The sequence below is a fragment of the Salvelinus fontinalis genome, chromosome 32 (assembly GCF_029448725.1).
Source record: "Salvelinus fontinalis isolate EN_2023a chromosome 32, ASM2944872v1, whole genome shotgun sequence".
NCBI lineage: Eukaryota > Metazoa > Chordata > Actinopteri > Salmoniformes > Salmonidae > Salvelinus > Salvelinus fontinalis.
The window spans coordinates 40,502,579-40,524,501 of NC_074696.1; the positions used below are offsets into that span (position 1 = coordinate 40,502,579).

Sequence of the window (21,923 nt, forward strand, 5' to 3'; positions counted from 1 at the left end):
AAAAACCATGGCGGATGTACATGTGCTTATGTACATGGGGGATCGCATGCTGCTTCATGTGTAATATAAAGCTGAATACTGTTAAGAGGATTTGATCCAGTTGTTGTTCATGTCACGGTCAAAGTATACATCCCTCTTCTTATTCAAGCAATGCAGTAATCAGGAATGAATCTTTGGTGAAAAGTATCCATCCCCATCCATTCCCTCCCTCTGGCTCATATTAAGATATAAGGAAAACGCGAAGGCCTGTTCTCTCTCTCTCTCTTCGAGAAGAGGACTTGGCAAGTCCTCTCAGCATTCATCCTCCGATAGCTTTTCATCAGGCAGGAATGCCTTTCAGTCGTTGACAGCTCCCGGCGGAACTGTACGACGCTCCGAATCTGGACCACACGCGGGCCAGCTGAGCCGTGTTCGGGAAGAGCCTAATCGCACTCGAGTGCTGCATATCAAGCCAAAGAGATGAGCGCTTTGAACAGAACCCAAGGCCTGCTTCCTGCAATATCCATCCTGTATACTCGACCTAATGTGTACAGGCCCCATGGAGAGTAGCCAATCATACCTGCCTGGGAGCAAAAGTATTAATTTCCTTATTTTTCCATGAAAAGCAGTCCTCTCTTCCACCTGTAGGCTAAATGCTAAGTAAAACATTATTCATGTGCTGCAGGAGAAGTCAGAAAGGTGTAATCTACGTCTTTGAGGCCAGAAGGCAAATTAAACATTTCCCACCACCAGGGCCACCAGGGATTTTACTACACGAATGGAAATCCGATCTGTTTTATATTAAGATCAATGAGTCATGGGAGGGTTACTCAGACTTGGGGAATGAGCTCTTGGGAAAGTGCACATTTTCTTCAGCGGGATCGTCCAGAGCCGACCGCGGGGCAAGGCCTTCTCATTTTCCCCATGATTGAGATTGAACGCGCCTCATCTTGCTTTAATGTGCCTGTAGCCAAAAGTGCTTCAGTAGAGGTTTGGTCCGGCTATTAATTAAAGGTGAAACTGATGACGCCTGTGAAAATGTGTGTGTGTGTGTGTGTGTTCAAATGTCTCATTCTTTCTCTTTTGTGCTCTCTCTCTCCCTCCCCTCATCAACCTCTCTTTAGGTGATATGAGCCAATGATTAACTGTCTGGAGGACTAATTCAGTCTATATAACCTTTTATAGATCACATTTGTTAACCGCTCTTCCACTCTCGTCCCCGTACTCATTTTCCTGGAGACGTTTGAGGACCTACGGTCATTGCCTCGTTTTCCGCGAGCTGGAATGTGAAAGGAAGGACCGTTCAAACCCGTTACTGAAACGTTCCTTTGTGAAAAAGAATGTGTTGCTGAGTTAGTCAGGGATGTGTGAAATGAACGCTAAGCGGGTACAAAGGCAGGACAAAGGGAACAGCGCGTCTCCAACGTCACTCAGACAAGTCAGGACCGGCCAAATGGTGAATTTGCGAACACGGCACGGTACTTTTCCACTTCAGACGATATCAATTAGAGGGTCAGTGGTTTGCTGAGGGTTGAACCTTTTCTAAGCCCCCTTTCCTCTCTCTCCCCACCCCCGTTAAACAAGCAACATCCTCCCCACACAGAGCTGCCCCCTGAAGAGACCTACCAGCCATGTTGATACGGGCACCATTTTGACTGGCCCAATGGTATTTGTGAGGATAGTGGACTTGATGTATGGTAGTCAAGTACGAACGTTGCTCCTGGATGTGGGAATTCTAGATTACTGATACGTCTTTTTTTGGTTATAGCTCGAGGTCTTCGGGCTGTTGAATATGAGACTTGTTTTATACAGGCCTAAGCACTTCAAACCACCCTGTGCTTGTTTCTGTTCAGCCATGCCTGTTACAGCCTCCTATTTCCACTGTGACTTGAGGGAAGGAACCTGTTGTGCTGCAGCAAATCCTTCAGTTTCCCTCCTCACAAAAATGACTCGCAGGTGAAGCCCATTTCCCAGCGTATTGGGTTTCCGAGCTGACAAAGAATCTTGGGTTTCCAGTGCATATCAAAGCTGTTTAACGGGGCTGAGGAATTTCCCAATTCCCACCCGGGGGCAGGTAGTATACCGAACGGTGGATTTGGGAATCCGTAGAGTGCTGTGTGCAGAAAGAACTCTTGTCACGTACTACGGGCTTTGATGCCACAGAGCTGAGGTATTCACTGAGACCTTTACATGTTGGAACCACATGAGCCACGTTGTTTCTTAGTATTTTATGGGGACTGTGGGGGGTCACTGAAGGGTTACATTAACGTTACATTAGGCTCATCAGGTGCCTCTGCGAATGAGTCAAGTAGGCAGGCTTTAATTGGTATTCTGGTCAACTATTTAATGGTCTGATATTAAGTAAATGAGCCATAATGTGTCGCAGCGTGTGAGCGCTCGCAGGCACACAACCGAGACCGCAGCGAAAATTGGGGCACATTGGTTATCTTATTTTCATCATGCCGAACGGCGTAAATAGGATTGTACAGGTAGGGGTGAAAGCGAAGTTTATTCTATTGTGCCGTGGCCAGGCTATCAGAGCGCATCTGTTTTCATTGGAAACCATGCAATTGACTGACTTCCTCTCAGGAAGCAGGGGAAGTCATAGCTGGAGTGTGTTGTGTCTTATTGGGCGTCTGTAGGAAAAACATTGGATTTTTTTGGCACTTGCTCAAAAGAAAAGTATTTTGTATAAAAAAAAATTTTTTTTTTAAATATATATATTTTGTCAGTCTCTGTACTATCGGTGTCTTTATGATTCTTGCCTCATGTATTATTTACACAGTCTGAGGTAGATTAATCGTCGGCGTATGTGCGGAGGGAATTAGTCAAACTCTCTGTTCTCCTTTCCTGAGGCAGGACTTATTTCAGTCAAACTGTAACAAATGTTGCTCATGCAGCTTGCGTTTGTTCACATATAGATGTAGTTTGAGGTGCTTGACTGGACTTTGGCACATTGTTTGTTAGGATGACTAAATCAAAGCGGACGCTGACACTTTTTAATGCCCCCATGTCCGAACTTGACGGCCTTTTTGAGGGTATAGAACGTCCTACCTTTGTGGCGAACTGCAATGGGTCAAATGGTTGTGAAAGTATTGAGCTTATATTCCCAGAAGTATGGGGTGAACTGATCCAGGTCCATAGAGCAGCAAGGTCTGCTGGTTAATCATTTTAGCGCCGCCTCCGACCGCTTACTCAATCTTTACGAGGACATAAAGATCAGCTAATGAACCCGTAAATGTCTGCTCTCCGCCGTTCATTTGATGAGTCCACAGCAGCGCAGAATAAAAAGGTAACACATCTTTCCACCTGCAAACCCCTCGTGTCAACGCACGTGTGGCACTGCTTTGAAACAGGAAAAAGAGCACTTCAGCTGTGTTCATTTCAGTGTTTACCTGTCAGTTCATTACGAATGATAACGGTGTGGATTCAAACGGTAGCCATGCATATACTGTCAGCACTCGTCTGTCTAGCTCCTCTCAACTGTCTTTGTTTTCCCAATTAAGATTTTAAAGTCTTTATGTACTTAAAAAAAAGAAGAAGAAGAAGTTCAATCATTAACCAGAAATCCCTATTATGAATGCATTATGTCGTGCTATTATGCGCGATGCAAAAAAAAAAAGGAACATGTGGCAAAGTGAGCTGCTAGCAACAGAGCCAGATGAACAGATTCTGTTTCCTGGATTATGCTGCTTTTCATGGTGAATGTCAACCCCCCCCCCCACACACACACAGACACACAAAGCTACAAAGCTGTCCCCCACACTCCTGGAATAGCTCTAGGTCACACAGTCTGGTTTCAGGGAGAGTTTGATTTGTGTCAACCTCCTGCTGCAACTCCCTGCCCTCCAGTGTCTCAAAGACGATCGATTAGTTCCTTATTATGATCCCCGGGAGGGCAATAAAAGTTGAAGGTTCTGAAGAGCGGCTGAGAGACAACCCCCCCCCCACCCCACCCCCACAACCATTTTGTTTATTTTGTGGGTCACTGTTTGAACTCCACCTCCCTTGGTTTAGCGTTGGTATTTCTCAACTCATTTCTCAACCCCAATTGCATTCGACAAACAAATCCTCACCAACAAACATACACTATGAAGCTAGCTTCCTGCTGGTTGTTTGTTTAGCGTTAGCAGGTTCCAGCGCTATCCCACAAAATGGCCTCCAACCGATGCCAACCTAGCAGTCCGTTGTTGTTGTCGGTATCTCTTAAGGCAATAAGTGACACACTAAAATTCCACATAGGACCAATAACAAGAGTCAAATCTTAACTTCTTGAAACACTTCACTATTGAGACACTGCGTCTTGAACCCAGCCATTGTAGCCCACTCAAGCTAATTGCTCTCGCCCAGTCACCCACCGATCTTTTCCTCCCAGCCAGGTCAGCCACAGGGAAAAGCCGTAGCCGTCCATCCATTCAGGGCCGATAACAAACACAAAAAAACGTGGAAACGTGCCTGTGGGAGAGAGACTGGAAGGAGAGTGGTGGCAGTATTGAGCCGTATAGATCTGCGGCTCGCTGAGTTTACAGATAAACTCACAGCTACCTGCACTTTGTTATTTAGAGATTAACACACAGGCACCCAGGCCTTTTCTCATTCAGAAAGTCATTGACGTTCAGCAGGCCCTACTTTTGTTTGCCATGAGAGGAGAGAGGAGACCGATTTTTCTATTTGATAGTACAGCGGTAGCCAATGGTCTTACAGAAGCGGACAATACTGACCAATGACCATTTGAAGGCTTAATATAGCCTGGACACTGTACTGTGAGGTACCATAGCTGGCATGAGTGGATATTCTTCTGAAATATGAAAGGACGGCATTGCAAGTCAAGTGCTTTCTGATGTAATGGGCTTCTCTCGCCCCCATAGTTCATTTGAGGTACTCTTAAGGAAATATCTTAGAGCGGGAGCAGAGCACCAGACCGACGGAGAATGTCTGAGGCAGTGTCTGCCCTCTGTCTTTTGTTTTCCAGTCCTGTGAAGCCTCACCGTGTGTGTGTGTGTGTGTGTGTGTGTGTGTGTGTGTGTGTGTGTGTGTGTGTGTGTGTGTGTGTGTGTGTGTGTGTGTGTGCCTGTGTGTGTGTGCGTGTGTGTGTGTGTGAGCCCATGCGTGTGTGAGTGTATTCATGCGTGTCTGCATACCTTTGAGGAACACTCTTTTCCTCCCCTGTCTTGGGGTGAGTTAATATTGACCGTGGAAGAAGTGAATGCAGTGTGTCGACGCGGATTAGAGACGGGGAAAGATGGCTCATCCAAGCTACCCTACACTACCCCCACGACCCTTAGCCACCCACCCACCCCCTACTCTAACTACCCCCCCCCCACCCCCTACTCTAACTACCCCCCCCCCCCCCCCCCCCCCCCCACAATAGCGCCAGCTCACAGCTAACTGCCCAAGCCATAGAGAGAGCCTCTTTGGCTTCCAGACACCGCCAGGCATAGGTTTGGTGGTTTGACAGGCTTTTAGCAAAGCAACCTGCTGGCAACAGATTGTCTACTGCAACACATACTCTCTCTCTCTCCTCTTTCTATGTCACTCTCCCTCCTTGTCACTCTCACTCTGTTTCTGCCTCTCCTCTCCCTCTCTTCCTCCTCCTCTTGTCTATTATGTCTCTTTCCCTAGACAAGGTCTCTATGGAGACCGACTGCATCACCACCAAGCCTCCTGCTGGCCACTAGTTGTTCATTAGGAGCAGACAGACAGTAGGAACTGCTGTAGTTCAGTTCTAATAGAAGCCCCAGTGCCGCTAGACCCTTGTTAGCGCAGTCTCTCTGTCAGTCAGTCAGTCGACCAGGCGCAGGGCTAGGTGCTGCTCGTTGCTTGTTAAGGGTCTCGGCTAAGGATAAGGCGGCTAAGGCTCTGATTGGCTGTGTGGATTCGCTATGGGCCTTCTCCCGTTCATTCATACCAGTGAAGAGGGATTGTATGTTTTGCATCCGACCGATCTCCCTCTCACTGTGTTAGTTGGGGTCGTAGCTGGAGGTGGAGAATGTGTTAACGACGTAGTCCTTAACACTTTTGGGGGGTGCGTGTGTGTGTGTGTGTGTGCATGTGTGTGTGCTTGAAGCATTAACCGATGTCTGTCCGTACTCTATAGAGACCTAGAATAAAACATGATTTAAATAGCCTTTTTACCAATTTGACGTCAATGAATGTAAGGGAACAGAGGGGAGGAAGGATCCACTGGCCCTGGACACTGCGGACAACTTCCTGGACTTCAGGAGGAATGTCGATGGGAAATTGGACACTCGCGCCGCGGGCTTTGGTGTCTGGTCAGACTGTCCTGACCTCCACGACCTGTGTAACCAGACTGGAGTGGAGCTCAGGTGGACACGGACTGATATGCAAACTGAGCCAGTGACTGCCTGTTGTGGTCAGATCTCAGTGTTGTTGTGGAGGCTTCTGTCACCCATGATGAAACATCCAGGGCAACACTCCTCGGTATCAGACCGATCCAGCTACTGTAACATTGGACTGGCCTGAGGCTGTCGGGGGAAACTCACTGCTCTGGACTGTGCTGACCACTCCGTCTCCCCGTACCAGAATACTGCCGTCGGCGAGGACATTCTCACCTTTTACTATTAAGGCGAGGCTGAGGTAATGGAGTCCATTGCCCATGTTGTGAATGGCTGCTGGTCATACAAGGATTTGCGCATTGCTAGACATGACCGCCTTGTTGATCTTGATAGCCAGCGAGGTGATTTAGTCTCACCACCAGCACGCATACAGAAACATTCTTGGTGATGATGTTGTGGGGGGAGGCCAGGGGGAAGGGCTCATTCTGGAAGTGGGCTGCTCATTGGACGGCTCCATGGAGCAGGCCTTTGCCAGGAAGCTTCTTAATTACCAGCCCCTCGTGACACACTTGGACAGTCTCGGGTGGAGGCGCAAGCTGGCAGGGCTGATATTTGGCAGTCTCGGCCACGTACACAGGCGCGCGGTGCGTGGCCTCCAGACTGCGGGCCTGACAAAAAGTAGGGCAAAGCATTTGGCTAGGTACTGCTCTGTTTCAGCTGTCGTGGGCAGCCTGGCTATTTGGAGAAGGAGGTGCTTTCTGTACCCTTGAGTGTCATACATACAGGGACCGTTGAAATGTTTGGATCCTTTTGTAAATATGATTGGTGGATTCTAATAAAGTATTTCAAATGTGTGTGTGTGTGTGTGTGTGTGTGTGCTTGAAGCATTAACAGATGTCCGTCCGTACTCTAGAGCCCTTCTTTTTTTTTTTTTTTTTTAAATAGCTTGCTTGGAAGAAACCCTTTATCTGTTGAGTTCAAAGAATGCCAGTGCGTAGTAGTCAGATCGTGTGTAGAGCAGGCTTTGTTTGTGAAGAGCACCACGAGGGTGAACAGCATTGGGCCGTAATAGCCTAATTGCCATTTAGTTGACGAGCTGAAAGAGAACCGGTGCCCTGTCTGGCCTCTCACTTTCTGTGGGAAGAAAGTAAACAAGTACAAAGGACACTATCTGGGAGGAGAAGAGAAATAGAATTACTAGTAGCCTAATGTTTCTATGAGGATGGCACTTCTTTGTTCTGGGCTTGAACTCCCAGTTTGTGAGAATAATTCAAAAGGCAAGTCTTCCTGGAAGGTTCAAAATGGCAATAGTGATAAGGGGGCAGGAGTTTACTGACAATTTCCGCTCTAGAATTAATATCTGATTTGATTCACTGTATGCTTGCCCTTTGTGTCATGTAGACTATAGCAGTGCCATTGTTTAGTGTTTCTTTCTTTATATTTGTGATGTATTGAATAATGTGTGTGTGTGTGTGTGTGTGTGTGTGGGTGGGTGCACTCAGTAGTTTACCTATTGCAGGCATAGTAAAAAAGGCAACCACACACACACACACACAGACACAACACAGACACAGACACACACACACACACACACACACACACAGACAAACAACAACACAAACCGACTACTTTGCTACCTTTCTCACAGCTTCCTTCCAAAGAAAAGAGTAATCTCTTATGTCATGCCCCCCGAAACTCTTTCTTCCCCCGGCCTTTTCTGGAAAAGCAGCGAGTGTAAAATCGAATCCCAGTTCATTTACTTTCAGGTTTATCAGCACCTAGCACCACCACCACACAAGCACCGTAGCAACGCCAGGATGATCTATTGTTGGCCCTCTTTTGTGGCCCTTTTCTAAAGCAGCATCAGTATGGAGGGGACAGCACACCCGGGCTCTGAGTGAGGTTGAATGGAGGTTGGTTGGAGGTTGCCATGGAGGTTGCCATGGGGCCTACCCAGCTATTCCACATGCACGCACACAGCAATGGCAATGTTTTGTCCAATGTGCAGTCATTACACTGAGTTTCTATGACGTTGTGTGTAAAGGAAATTGAGGATGGATGACATAACATTTTATTAACTAGCATGCTATAGTCTCGAGGGGGTCGATGCCTTTGCAAGTCACACAAACAAACAGCATTGTTCAATTTCAGCTTCCCTATTGGCTCCTCCGTTAAGCTGTAAGACAAACACACACACTTCTATGGACTTTCACCCCGGGCAACGATGGTTGGCGGAGCTAGACGTCTAATTGAATGCTCATCTGTTCAGAGAGGGGTGTTATGTCTCTTGAGACAGTGATATGATCCAGCGTGGTTTGTTGAGACAAGTTTCCTCAGAGGTACATGGACAACCATGTTCAAGCAAATAGCAATAGGCCTACCTGGCAGAACAGACTTTGATCCGAAACTACCAATGCAACTCTTTTTTTGTGTGTCAACTACGGCTTTGAGTCCAGTGAGAAGAGCGTCGGTGTTCACTTTTCAATGAAACTCAGCGCCTTCTACCAAAGGTGAGACCGTAGCATCCAGAAACGTGTTCACCGCTCAAAGTGTTTCCAAGACAAAAGTGGTGACTATAGGAAAGTTATGTCAGACTCGCACACTGAAAAGTGGTCTCAGAACAGTCTAAATCCCCAACACTTAATCTGTTTCTGTTGTTCTCCCTTTCAGATAGCGGACGCGGCCAAGTCGTCCTCCGAAGTGGATGAACTTTTCATTGACGACACAGGGTCCGGGGGTTACTACCCTGAGGACGACGACGACTTTAACTCGGGGTCAGGGTCAGGTAAGATTCTGGTCACCGTAGCCTTCAACTGGGTCAACGCGCACAGGGAGGCAGGCTGGCGGACACAGTCAGTCACTGCTGTATACTGTGTCTTTCACCCAGAATAGGCATTTCTGTAGAACTGAGGTTTTACTTAGGCATTGAAGCACCTTTTACAAAACGTTTAACAACAGGCAGATGGCCAAAGCAAAGCAGTAAGAAAGTGCTATGATAACTGTAACGAACTCTGTTTTTACCTCACTTTATCTCCACCTGATCCCTTTCGAGAATATCAGGAGGTGGCTTTGTCTGTTGTGATTTGATTTAGGAACGGGAATGTAAACGGACTTCTAAAAAAAGTTCTCGTGAAAAGCAGGGTCTCACTTGAAACACAGACTCAGACAACCTTCGTCTTCAACAGACTGAACTGAAAGTAATTGTGTTCCGGCGAAGTAGTACAAACTATCTCTTCATCTTGCTCTGCAGGCGTTGGCGAGGAGGTGTTCGAGGAGGCGGTGACCGTGAGCACGCTGTACATTGCCCCGAAAGCAGAACCCACCAAGGATTCCACCAAAGACTTCACTCCTCGAGTGGAGACGGACACGCCCAGAGAAGACCTGCCAAGGCAAACGCCCAGGAAGCCAGTCCGAACAGAGGTGAGGGAACAGAACAACCTACCCATACACCAGACTATTTGGACCGGCCCACTAAGCTAAAGATGGACCAGCCCATTGAGCATTTGCCCGAACTACCCTATGACCAGTCCTTATCTGCTGCATATGGTAGATATTCCTTTGTACAATTAACGGGTTAGAAATTGCCTGCTATTTCCTTTGAGGGCCTTTCAATTCACCACCCCAAATAATAGTTGAACATGCATTGACCCCAATGCTGGAATTCTAGGATCAATAAGGATCAGGTAGTCATCTAGACCCCTGATGTTGATCTGGTCTGTGGTACATTATGCTGGATTACTGAACCAACAGCCATAATCTCACCTTTTGGAACGCTGTCAACTCTTGGAACCACCATGATGCATTGGGGGATTATTTCCTAGGTAAGGGGCAGTCACTTCCCCGTAAGCCAAGTCAAGGACACAGGTTTGTTGCCAATAGTGGTCCCTTTCCTGTTCCCCTAGCCCCTTCAATCATTACGGATCTGAAGAGACTAGGGATGGATGTTAGCAATACGACCTTGGCTATTTGCATTTTGAAACAACCCGAATTGTTTTGAAATTTTGAAACAACCCCCCCAGAAAAAACGTTTCTAAACCGAAATAGAGGTGCTAGTCTAGTGTCAGAGATTGAGTACAACCAAAAGCTTTTATTTGGCTCGCTCAGTTGTGGCTTGACCATTTCAAAGTAAAAACATAGCTATAAAGAGACGAACATTAGGACAATTAGTTGCTTTTAGCAATGGAAAATATACTCACCACTAACCCCCCCCCCCTCCCCATCCTCGACAGAGCCCTGCTGTAGGCGTATAGGCCGACATTGCTGTGTCGAATGAACGAGTCGTGCGGAGCACCTGGCCACTTCGCCACCACATTCAGCAGCGTATTTTGCGCATCACATCACCTATCAACCGCACATTAAGAGTGGAAGCCTTTTCTGTTTCACAGAGTTGAACTCGTTTTGGGACGGTGCTTTTATGGCGCCCTCTATTGCTCCGTTCGTACTTTGGAACCCATCGGTGGTAAAGGAATCCCTCTTGACTTCAACCTGTTGTGTGATGGTGTATGGCGATTGTACGTTTGTTTTGCTGAGGATTGCATCCGAAACATTGGCTCACCGAGGGCTGAAAGATGCCGATTGGCAAGCTCCCGCTGAATAAGTGCCCGCTGCCAAAAAACCCGATGGTGGATAGCAGGTCTCTAAAAAACGCAATCTCTGCAAAATGCAGCGTGTGCTGAATCTTCCAACAGAGCAAGATAAGCCTCTCATTCGATTTCCCATTATCTTAGACTTTTCTAGTGTTTCGAACAATAGTTTCACTTTCACACGTGCCTCTGATTTAACAAATGACTGTACTTTATATGGATTGTTATCGTAAACAAATGCACTGATGTGCTCAAATGTAAATACAATGACATTTTTTTTTAAATTATTACTTATTATGACATTTTCAACATTCTACGCTTGACAAACAGTTCCCTTATTCCACCACTTGGCACTATGCGTACACATGGTCACGGTTGTGCGTAAATGTACGCACACTCTCAAGCAAACCTTGCTAAATCTCACACTTTGCGTGGCAATGATCCCGCCCAGATTTGTGCCCACGTGTGATAGACAAATGAGGCTCCAGGCCATTATGTTGGTACAGAACCTGTATCCCTCAATCCGTAACTCCTTCATTCTCTCCTCCCAGCCCCCTGTACCCGTCACAGAGGACGAGCGTAAGAACCAGATCACCAGCACCACCAGCATCCCCAGCTCCCCACTGGAGCCCATCGAGGTGCGCTCGGAAAACCTCTTCCAGAGAACAGAGGTGCTGGCGGGTATGTACAGAAACCACACTGGGGTTTGGTGGTTTGGACAGTGGACACAGGATGCCTTCCTTGCACCTGTGTCTACACATCTACACTAGACTACTGTTTGGGATAGACTAGAGGTTGATTATGAGTTGTGAGCTATTAAATAGGAAATTAGGTTGAATTTCTTATACGACTAACCAGGTGTCCCATCTAACCTTTTTATGCGCGTAAAGTACTTAAGCTTTATGCTATTTCCGAATATATATCGAGGGTTTTATTCTGGTGACATGATGATCGATACTTGGCTGCTGTTTGACAAATACAAATAATCTCGTTCTTTTGTATTTTTTTGGTTTTCACAGTCCCTTTACTTTTTCTCCATTTAGTTGTGTTACAACCTACATTTAAAATGGATTAAATAGAGGTGTTGTGTGTCACTAGCCTACACACAATACCCCATAATGTCAAAGTGGAATCATGTTTTCAGAATTTTTTACAAATTCATATAATTTTTTTGATCTGAAATGTCTTGAATCAAGTAATAAATCTCTTTGTTATGGCAAGCCTAAATAGGTTCAGGAGTAATAATTTGCCTTAACACGTCACATAATAAGTTGCATGGACTCACTCTGTGTGCAATAATAGTGTTTAACATGATTTTTTGAATATCTACCTCATCTCTGTACCTCACACATACAATTATCTGTAAGGTCACTCACTCGAGCAGTGAATTTCAAACGCACATTCAACCACAAAGACCAGGGAGGTTTTCCAATGCCTAGCAAAGAAGGGCACCTATTGGTAGATTGATAAATATGAAAAAGCAGACATTGAATATCCCTTTGAGCATCGTGAAGTTATTGATTACACTTTGGATGGTGTATAAATACACCCAGTCACTACAAAGATACAGGGGTCCTTCCTAACTCAGTTGCCGGAGAGGAAGGTTACCATCTCAGGGATTTCACCATGAGGCCAATGGTGACTTTAAAACAGTTACAGAGATTAAACTGTTGTGAACTGCTGTGAAAGCATAAAACTGAGGATGGATCAACAACATTGTGGTTACTCCACAATACTAACCTAAATGACAGAGTGAAAAGAAGGAAGCCTGTACAGAATAAAAAGTATTCCAAAACAAGCATCCTGTTTGCAAAAGTAAAACTGCAAAAAATTTGCAAAGAAATCAACTCTGTCTGAATAAAGAGCGTTATGTTTGGGGAAAATCTAACACATCACTGAGTACCATTCTTCATATTTTCAAGCATGGTGGTGGCTGCTTCATGTTATATGTATGCTTGTCATCAGCAAGGTAGTTTTTTAGGATAAAAAAAATCGAATAGAGCAAAGCACAAAATCCTAGCCACGTATGACAAGCCAGCTAGAGTCGTAGTACGGATGAAGCCTGAGCTAGAATGTGAAGCTAACTGAAGCTGGCTTTACAAAGTAGTATACTCAGTGCTTTCCAACAGACATTGGGAGACAAATTCACCTTTTAGGAATACAATTACCTAAAATACAAGGCCAAATATACACTGGAGTTGCTTATCAAGACGACATTAAATGTTCCTGAATGGCTTAGTTAGATTTTTAAGCCGAATTAAGTCAAAACTATGTCAAGACTTAAAAATGGCAACTTGACAGAGCTTGAATCATTTTTGAAAGAATAATGTACAAATATGAATATAAATAAGACTAATCCAGGTGTGCAATACTCTTAGAGGCTTACCCAGAAAGAGCTCTAATCGCAGCAAAAGGTGCTTCTACAAAGTACTGACTCAGGGGTGTGAGAACTTATGTAAATGAGATATTTGCTCAAATAAATTAAAAAACATGTTTTTACTTTGGCATTATGGGGTATTGCGTGTAGATGGCAAAGAAAAAAATGGATTTAATCCCTTTTGAATACAGGCTGTAACATGACAAAATGTGGAGTAAGTCAAGGGGTTAGAATACATTCTGAAGGCACTGTAGGAAGCCTATCCGCACTGTATCTGCGTGCTGTTGGCTAGAGGGCATTTGCCAAGACCAGAGTGAGCTCATTCTCTATATAACACAATTGTTTTTGTGACAACACCATCAGTAGAGTTCAAAATGCGATGGAAACCCATTTAACTTTCTTTTTAATTCAGTACATTGGAATTGAACCGTAAAAGTTGTTTTTTATGTGCATTACGTCATCACTCACAGTACATTTGATGGAAAAACATCTCTGGTGGGAAAATGCGCATAGTTTTTAATGCAGATTTTTGAATATTCACATTTCAAAATCGGTCTCCAATTGGATGGAAACCTAGCTACTGTCGGGTAACCGGACTGCCGTTTGAATTCTTCATTGAGTTCTTGATTACGTCTTCGATTATGAAGTAGGTCAGGTGCCATGCTTTGGATCGATGCCGTCGTGTGTCTGCTTGATGTCAGGCACATTTAGTTGGTAGCGTCTTCGCTGCATCTTTATCTTCAGCCACTTGTGCATCAACTTCATGCTCTGCAACGGGACTCGTGACCAAACACCTAATCATCTATAACACAATCGTTTTAACATTGATGTTATACATTTTGGTTTACGTCTTGATCATTCCTTAATCACGCTGTTAATAGGTCTGGGTAGTAATGATGCAGTAACGCACATCTAAAGGGGGAAGGGGGATTTCTCCCAACGTCCGTCAAGCTCTCTAAGCTCTACAGCTTCTGAAAATAACCAGTTTAATATATAAACTCAATTACCCCTCAGTGGGACCTTCCAGATTTGAGAACGCGGTTTGCTCCAATTTAGTGTTAATTTCCCTTCTAACGAAATGCAAACTAGGGAAATTATCTGACTGGATATCACACTCACTGATGCAGTTTTCCCTTCAGTGTCAGAGATACACATGTAGTGCGCTGCAAATGGATTGGTACTTTAGTTCTGCTTTGTTGTGACATCCGTCTGTTAGTTCCCGTGACGAAGTGAAATGGATGAGGATGAATTAGGACGTCAATATAGTTGTGCTGGAAATACACTACATGGTCAAAACTAGGTGGATACCCCTTCAAATTAGTGGATTTGGCTTATTCAGACACACCCATTGCTGACAGGTGTATACAATCAAGCACACCGCCATGCAATCTCCATAGACAAACATTGGCAGTAGAATGGCCCGTTCTTAAGTGCTCAGTGACTTTCAACGTGGCACCGTCATAGGATGCCACCTTTCCAACAAGTCAATTCGTCAAATGTCTGCCCTGCTAAAGCTGTCCCTGTCAACTGTAAGGGCTGTTATTGTGAAGTGGAAACGTCTAGGAGCAACAACGGCACAGCCGCGAAGTGGTAGCCCACAAGCTCACAGAACGGGACTGCCGAGTGCTGAAGCACGTAAAAATCATCTGTCCTCAATTGCAACACTCAATTGCAACGTCAGCACAAGAACTGTTCGTCGGGAGCTTCATGAAATGGGTTTCCATGGCCGAGCAGCCGCACACAAGCCTGAGATCACCATGCGCAATGCCAAGCCTCGGCTGGAGTAGTGTGAAGCTCACCGCCATTGGACTCTGGAGCAGTGGAAACACATTCTCTGGAGTGATGAATCCCGCTTCACCATCTGGCAGTCCGACGGATGAATCTGGGTATAGCGGATGCCAGAAGAATGCTACATGCCCCAATGCATAAAATTTGGTGAAGGAGGAATAATGGTCTGGGGCTGTTTTTCATGATACGAGCTGGCCCCTTAGTTCCAGTGAAGGAAAATATTAACGCTACAGCATACAATTACATTATAGACAATTATGTGCTTCCATCTTTGTGGCAACAGTTTGGGAAAGGCCCTTTCCTGTTTCAGCATGACAATGCCCCTGTATAGAAAGTGAGGTCCATATAGAAATAGTTTGTCGATCGGTGTGGAATAACTTGACTGGCCTGCACAGATCCCTGACCTCAACCTCATCGAACACCTTTGGGATGAATTTGGAAATGCGACTGCGAGCCAGGCCTAATCGCCCAACATCAGTGCCCAACCTCACTAATGCTCTTGTGGCTGAATGGAACTAAGTCCTCGCAGCAATGTTCCAACATCTAGTGGAAAGCATTCCCAGAAGTATGTGGAGGCTGTTAAAGCAGCAAAGGTGGGACCATCTCCATATTATTGACCATGATTTTGGAATGAGATGTTCGACGAGCAGGTGTCCACATACTTTTGGTCATGTAGTGTGTATCCCACAAACATCCATCTAGTTAGTTGCCTTTGCTCATTTGGATTTTTGTGTATATTCCAGAGTTTTCAAATTCTAAAAGCTACATCCAAACTTGAATATTTGTTTTCAATTACTGTCACGTTGGCCACATCCACTGAAACCCAAGGCTGTAAATACTGTGGATTAACGCAATGTAAAACCCAGAGACCAGAAGGCCCAGCCCAGTGTGCAAACAGACGTGGCTCGCTAACCTCCTCCTGTCCTCTATACCTCTAATTTTCCTCTTCCTGTCCCCCATGGCTCACACAACTCTAATTGTCGTCATTTCATGTACATTTATCCGCTCCACACCGAGGCACTGCACGGTTTCCACCAGGGTAATTTGCTGGAAGAGTGGCAGGTTTCTTTTTACCCATGGGGCCGAGGGGCCAGTCCAAGATGTGGAAATAAAACTGAAGCAGAGAGGAGATTGTTTCGTCATGAGAGCCCTAAAACAGATTAAGGACTATAAAGAAACCTCATACAAGTATTAATGGGAAAATTACGAAAGCCTATGTAAAGAATTAGCACACAAGAAAAAAGGGCAAGATCTGGGAGTAGTGTCGCGTAGCTTGACAGGTAGATTGCTTACGAAAGGGTACAGTGCATTCAAAGTTCCCTCTCTAGATGCTGTGAGCTTCAGTGTCCCCTGAATAGCCTTTGACCTCTAACCTCTGATCTCTCCTGCTCTCTGTCCACAGCTGTCATTGCGGGCGGAGTTATTGGCTTCCTCTTTGCCATCTTCCTCATCCTCCTCTTGGTTTACCGCATGAGGAAGAAGGATGAGGGCAGCTACGACCTGGGAGAGAGGAAACCCTCTGGGGCAGCATATCAGAAGGCCCCAACCAAGGAGTTTTATGCCTAAAGCCCCGCCCCCTCGCGAGAAGATTGACAAATCACAGTGACAGTTTATGGCAGTCCATGACAACGACAAAAGCTGTTAAAATACAACAACAACAAAAAAAGTTAAAAATTTATTGAGGAAAAAATACATAAAGGAAAGCTTTTGCATAGAGTATTGTAATTAAGACATTTTCTTTCTTCTTTTTTTAAATGAAAAGCCAAGCATTGCTTATTTTATGGCAAATCTCAGTGTATTTAAACATTTTGTGTATTATTTGAAAAGGCTGAAAAAAATGAAACAAAAAACACAATCTGTAAAGGTGAGAAAAACTGATTCCATCGGTCTTCTGTCAAAGGAGCTGTTTTTAGTCACTGACTACTATTTAACTGTAGCAGTATGTATTTGTAAAGAATATTTTTAAAAGTGGAAATAATTGAATATAATTATTCTGTACCAATCCTACTTCATATTTTTTTTTTTTTCATTTTTGTCCTAGCATGTCTGACATTGATCTCTAAAATGTGTATTTCATTAATTTATCTTTTTTTTTCTCAGATCGAGAAAAAAAAAAAAAAAAAAAAAAGCCTTTTTTTTCAAGTCCTTTCGTCTTCATATTAACGCTGATAACGGTCAATGTAAATGTTCTCCCTTCACGGTTACAATGTTTCTTTTTTTGCTCTCACCACCCATCTAGTGGAAAGTGAGCATTTAATTTAATTTTTTGTTTGTCTTGTTTTGTTCTCTTTCAATGTTTCTCTTGGTCAAAACCATTTCTTACACAGCATACGTGTTTATAATCGGGAATTGGTCTTTAAAAGCTAAGATGTGGCAGGGGCTCAAGAAAAAGATATAAGATCTACTTTACAGTATGTCTTGTGGATGTTTAATTCATCGCATACGGCTTTTCATATTGCACATTCACTGCATTGCACCTCTGCTGGTCTCGTTCAGCTCTGAGTGTTCAGTATATTTGGGGTTAAATTTGGCCCCCCCCCCCCCCCCCCCCCAATATTTCCCCCTAGTTTACTTTGCCTGTACCACCTCCCCCTCTCACCCCCACCACTCTCTCTGTCTCCTCATGGTAATCAGATTGGACCGGAGCCAATGGACCTGTCGTCCCCTCCCCTTTGTCTCACTCCACCGTGTTGCCAGCGCGCCCAGTGTTTTTGTCTCCCCCGTGTCGATGGTTTAGTCAGGAGATCCTTTCTGACGGCCCGCTATGTACCACTGGACACGCACCAGCTGCCCATTGAAATGAGTCAGCTCCGTGCGGACCGCGGCGATGTTCCCAGTGGTTCAGAACCAGTTGTTAGCATGAAATGGAACTTTAGGTCCTTTTTCTAAAGCTTCGAGTGTTTTGCGGTCAGTCAATGCATCTCGATTTGAGCTAATCCCAATGCAGGCGCTGGTCCGCAAAATGGCTCTGTTTAGTGAAGAGCTTTCCTGAGAGCGATTATCAGACAGTGTGAGGTTGGTTACCAAGAACAAAACGTATAGCAAGAACAGTACATCACGGGATTGACCTGTTGTTGCCGTCACGCTTTCTCATTAAAACGACCACCTCTGCATGAACCTGCAACGAGGAGAAAGGTACAACAGATAGTGGCGTTTCCTTTGAGATGTTGAGCTGTACAGTAGTGTGAAATAGGCGTTGTCATCTGAACATCTGAGGCCATCCTCCTCCATGCAAACCTTCCTCCTCCCTCCCCACTCTGCTATACCCTCCAGCTTCTGCCCTCTACCTGCAAACCCCACCCCCCCTCTCTTTCTCTCTCTCTCAGCTTATCGTAGAAAGGAAGGTACTGAACTGCATAAACAAAACCCAAAGACGGTATTCTCACCATCACACATTTTCCCATTATGGCCACATTTATTTCTTTGTTTTAAAAAATGTTTTATTTCTATTAGAGCTCTGACCATTGAGTCCAATTGCTTATTAGTATATGAAAAGATATATTATATATACAAATGTATATTCGCCAATGTTTTAAACCTTCAAAGTGCCTACCATTTGGAAATGTACTTGCTCTCTTGGAGAGAATAAGGAGGTGCGTACATTACACCAGGGGGATGATGATAATGACTGGCATTTTTTTTTTGTCTTACAAAAGCAGACAGTATTGTACCTATACGTTGAAACAACACTACTGAATAAACATTGTGGCCTAATATCGATCTCAGTGTCTTTTCTCTTCACTGTTTTTCCTCCCTCGGGCCACAACCAATGACTGAGGAATACTGTATACTGGTCTCCCAAGACGCCATTTTACAGATGCTGATATCTAGGTAGTGATTAACATGAACTATATACCATAAAAGCATGCATTACTTATCCATTAGCACATACATCGTCACCCCATAACTGATAAACAACTATTTGGCTTTGATTTGGCATTATCAGTGTGATGACTAATCTTAATGAGCGATGGACGGAGCATTATCATTTTACTGAACTAATCTGAATTGGTTTCTGGATTGAGATTTGTATAATGGTGATGTAAAGTGCTAACTGGGGGGATTATCCTGCGTCTGGTTTCCATATCTGTTACAGGAGTGACATAGTGCTCCTCAGGCTTCCGGATCCGTCGTAGACGACAGGTTAAAGAGCCTCCGAAATCTTGGCTTAGAGTGCCAGCGCACTACAACTAGCATGCGATCAAGGTTAGCTCATTCAGAATGGGGTTACTCACGCTCCAGTTGAATAATGGCTGCGAGGACCTCCACGCTTCAAAGTGTTGGGATTGAAGACGCCATTTTGTGTGCTCTTTGAAGAAGCGGGAGGATGTGGGAGTGCTTTAGTCGGTAGCGTGGGAGAGTACCGGCGGTGAGTTTGTGTGTCTTTTCTGGCTTGATCAATGGGTCAAGGAAGACATGCTATCACTGGTTGAAGCACGGGCTGTTTCCCTGTACGAATACGCTTCTCTATACAGAACAAGGTCAGTATATGTCAGTATGTGATATTTGCCCAAAAGCGATACATGTACAACACATCCCAAAGAGAAGCTTCTCAATAGAATAAAGCAGAGATTCAATAGGATCTCGACACATCCATCCAGTTTCCCCACTTCTGTTTGTGTGTGACCACAATGTATAACCCCCTGAATGGTTGACTCTGTTTGTTTTAGGGTTAGTGTCCTGTGTGCATATATCAGAGTGTGGAACATAAATTCATGGCCCTCTCAGTAGGAGAGAGAGTAGGGAAAGGGGTTTAGGTGAATGTCGATAGAGGACAAAAGCCACTCCGTCTCTCTCTATCTCTCTCCCTCTCTCTCACGCTTTGACACAGAACTAATTCAATAAAGAGGCCGGCCATCAACTGTTAGTGAGCGCCAAACCATGCAGAAACTTCTAGGAAATGGCGTCCAAAGTAAACACGCTGTCAAGCCTCATAAGGACTCATGGCTGGAGGCTAAGCCAGGGACGGTGTGGACCCATAGCACCTCAATGAAACAAACACAGCCGAACGACACCACTGGGCCACTTCACTGTACTATATAGCCATCTGTATGGCCACTAACTGGGTCAAACACCACAGGAACCTTACTGGACAACACCTATCATTGCCAAACATCTGTGCCAAGAAGAGGTGGTCAGAATGGTTGTATGGATGGATGGATGGTATTATTAGGCATTAGTGGAAAGAGTTTAGTTCTAAGCTGTTCTGTGCCAAATTGCAAGGTAGCTAAATGACTGCAATTCTGGAGTGACACTTCATCCGAATTGACCAGACAGTTCTAATACCAAAGTCAGCTGAAAATGATGTAATGAAGTGTGGCTGCATCACAGCCGCCCTGTAAAGCACACCAAGCAAACTAAGGCACCTACAATTTCTGTACCAAATTGTTTGTCTTCTGGCCTGAACCCCCAACAATACCGCCTCCGGTACACCTTCATTTCCTCCCTGTTGATTGTACCAACGAGGCACAAGAAATGTATGGATACGGTGGATGTTTTCTTCTAAGGTTGCGCAACATTTTCTTTAACACATACAGTACCAGTCAAATGTTTGGACACACCTACTCTTTCAAGTTTTTTTTTTTTTTTTTTTTTTTACTATTTTCTACGTTGTTGAATAATAGTGAAGACATCAAAACTATGAAATAATACATATGGAATCATGTAGTAACCAACAAAGTGTTAAACAAATTCTTCAAAGTAGCCACGCTTTGCCTTGATGACAGCTTTGCACACTCTTGGCATTCTCTAAACCAGCTTTATGAGGTAGTCACCTGGAATTCATTTAAATTCACAGTTGAGCCTTCTTAAAAGTTAATTTGTGTAATTTCTTTCCATCTTAATGCGTCTGAGCCAACCAATTGTGTTGTGACAAGGTAAACGTGGCACACAGAAGACAGCCCTATTTGGTAAAAGACCAAGTCCATATTATGACAAGAACAGCTCAAATAAGCAAAGAGAAACGACAGTCCGCAGTCATTACTTTACAACATGAAGGTCAGTCAATCCGGAAAATTTCAAGAACTTTGAAAGTTTCTTCAAGGGCAGTCGTAAAAACCATTAAGCGCTATGATGAAACTGGCTCTCATGAGGACCGCCACAGGAAAGGAAGACCCAGAGTTACCTCTGCTGCAGAGGATAAGTTCATTAGATAAATTGGAGTTAACTGCACCTAAGACTGCAGCCCAAATAAAGTCTTCACAGAGTTCAAGTAACAGACACATCTCAACATCAACTATTCAGAGGAGACTGCGGGAATCAGGCCTTCATGGTCGAATTGCTGGAAAAGAAACAACTACTAAAGAACAAAAGTAAGAAAAAGAGACATGCTTGGGACAAGAAATATGAGCAATGAACATTAGACTGGTGGAAATCTGTCCTTTGGTCTGATGAGTCCAAATTTGAGATTTTTGGTTCCAACCACTGTGTCTTTGTGAGACGCAGAGTAGATGAACTGATGATCTCCCAATGTGTGGTTCCCACCATGAAACATGGAGGAGGAGGTGTGATGGTGTGGGGGTGCTTTGCTGGTGACACTGTCAGTGATCACTGTCAGTGATTTATTTAGAATGCAAGATACACTTAACCAGCATGGCTACAACAGCATTCGGCAGTGATATGCCATCCCATCTGGTTTGCGCTTAGTGGGACTATCATTTGTTTTTTAACAGGACAATGACCCAAAACACACCTCCAGGCTGTGTAAGGGCTTTTTGACCAAGACGGAGAGTGATGGTGCTGCATCAGATGACCTGGCCTCCGCAGAGTGAAGTAAAAGCAGCCAACAAGTGATCATTATATGTGGGAACTCCTTCAAGACTGTTGGAAAAGCTGGTTGAGAGAATGTCAAGAGCATGCAAAGCTGTCATCAAGGCAAAGGGTGACTACTTTGAAGAATAT

General features: G+C 44.6%; 1 protein-coding gene across 1 annotated transcript in view; it reads left to right on the plus strand.

Moving 5' to 3' along the window:
- Positions 1-18,737, plus strand: part of LOC129831342 (syndecan-2-A-like) — a 34,690-nt gene extending 15,953 nt beyond the window's left edge. The window contains exons 2-5 of the mRNA XM_055894671.1: positions 8,946-9,060; positions 9,526-9,695; positions 11,410-11,539; positions 16,426-18,737. Of these exons, the coding sequence (XP_055750646.1) occupies positions 8,946-9,060; positions 9,526-9,695; positions 11,410-11,539; positions 16,426-16,589 (579 nt within the window). The 3' untranslated portion in view covers positions 16,590-18,737. The remainder of the gene's footprint in view (positions 1-8,945; positions 9,061-9,525; positions 9,696-11,409; positions 11,540-16,425) is intronic.
- The last annotated feature ends 3,186 nt before the right edge of the window (positions 18,738-21,923 follow it).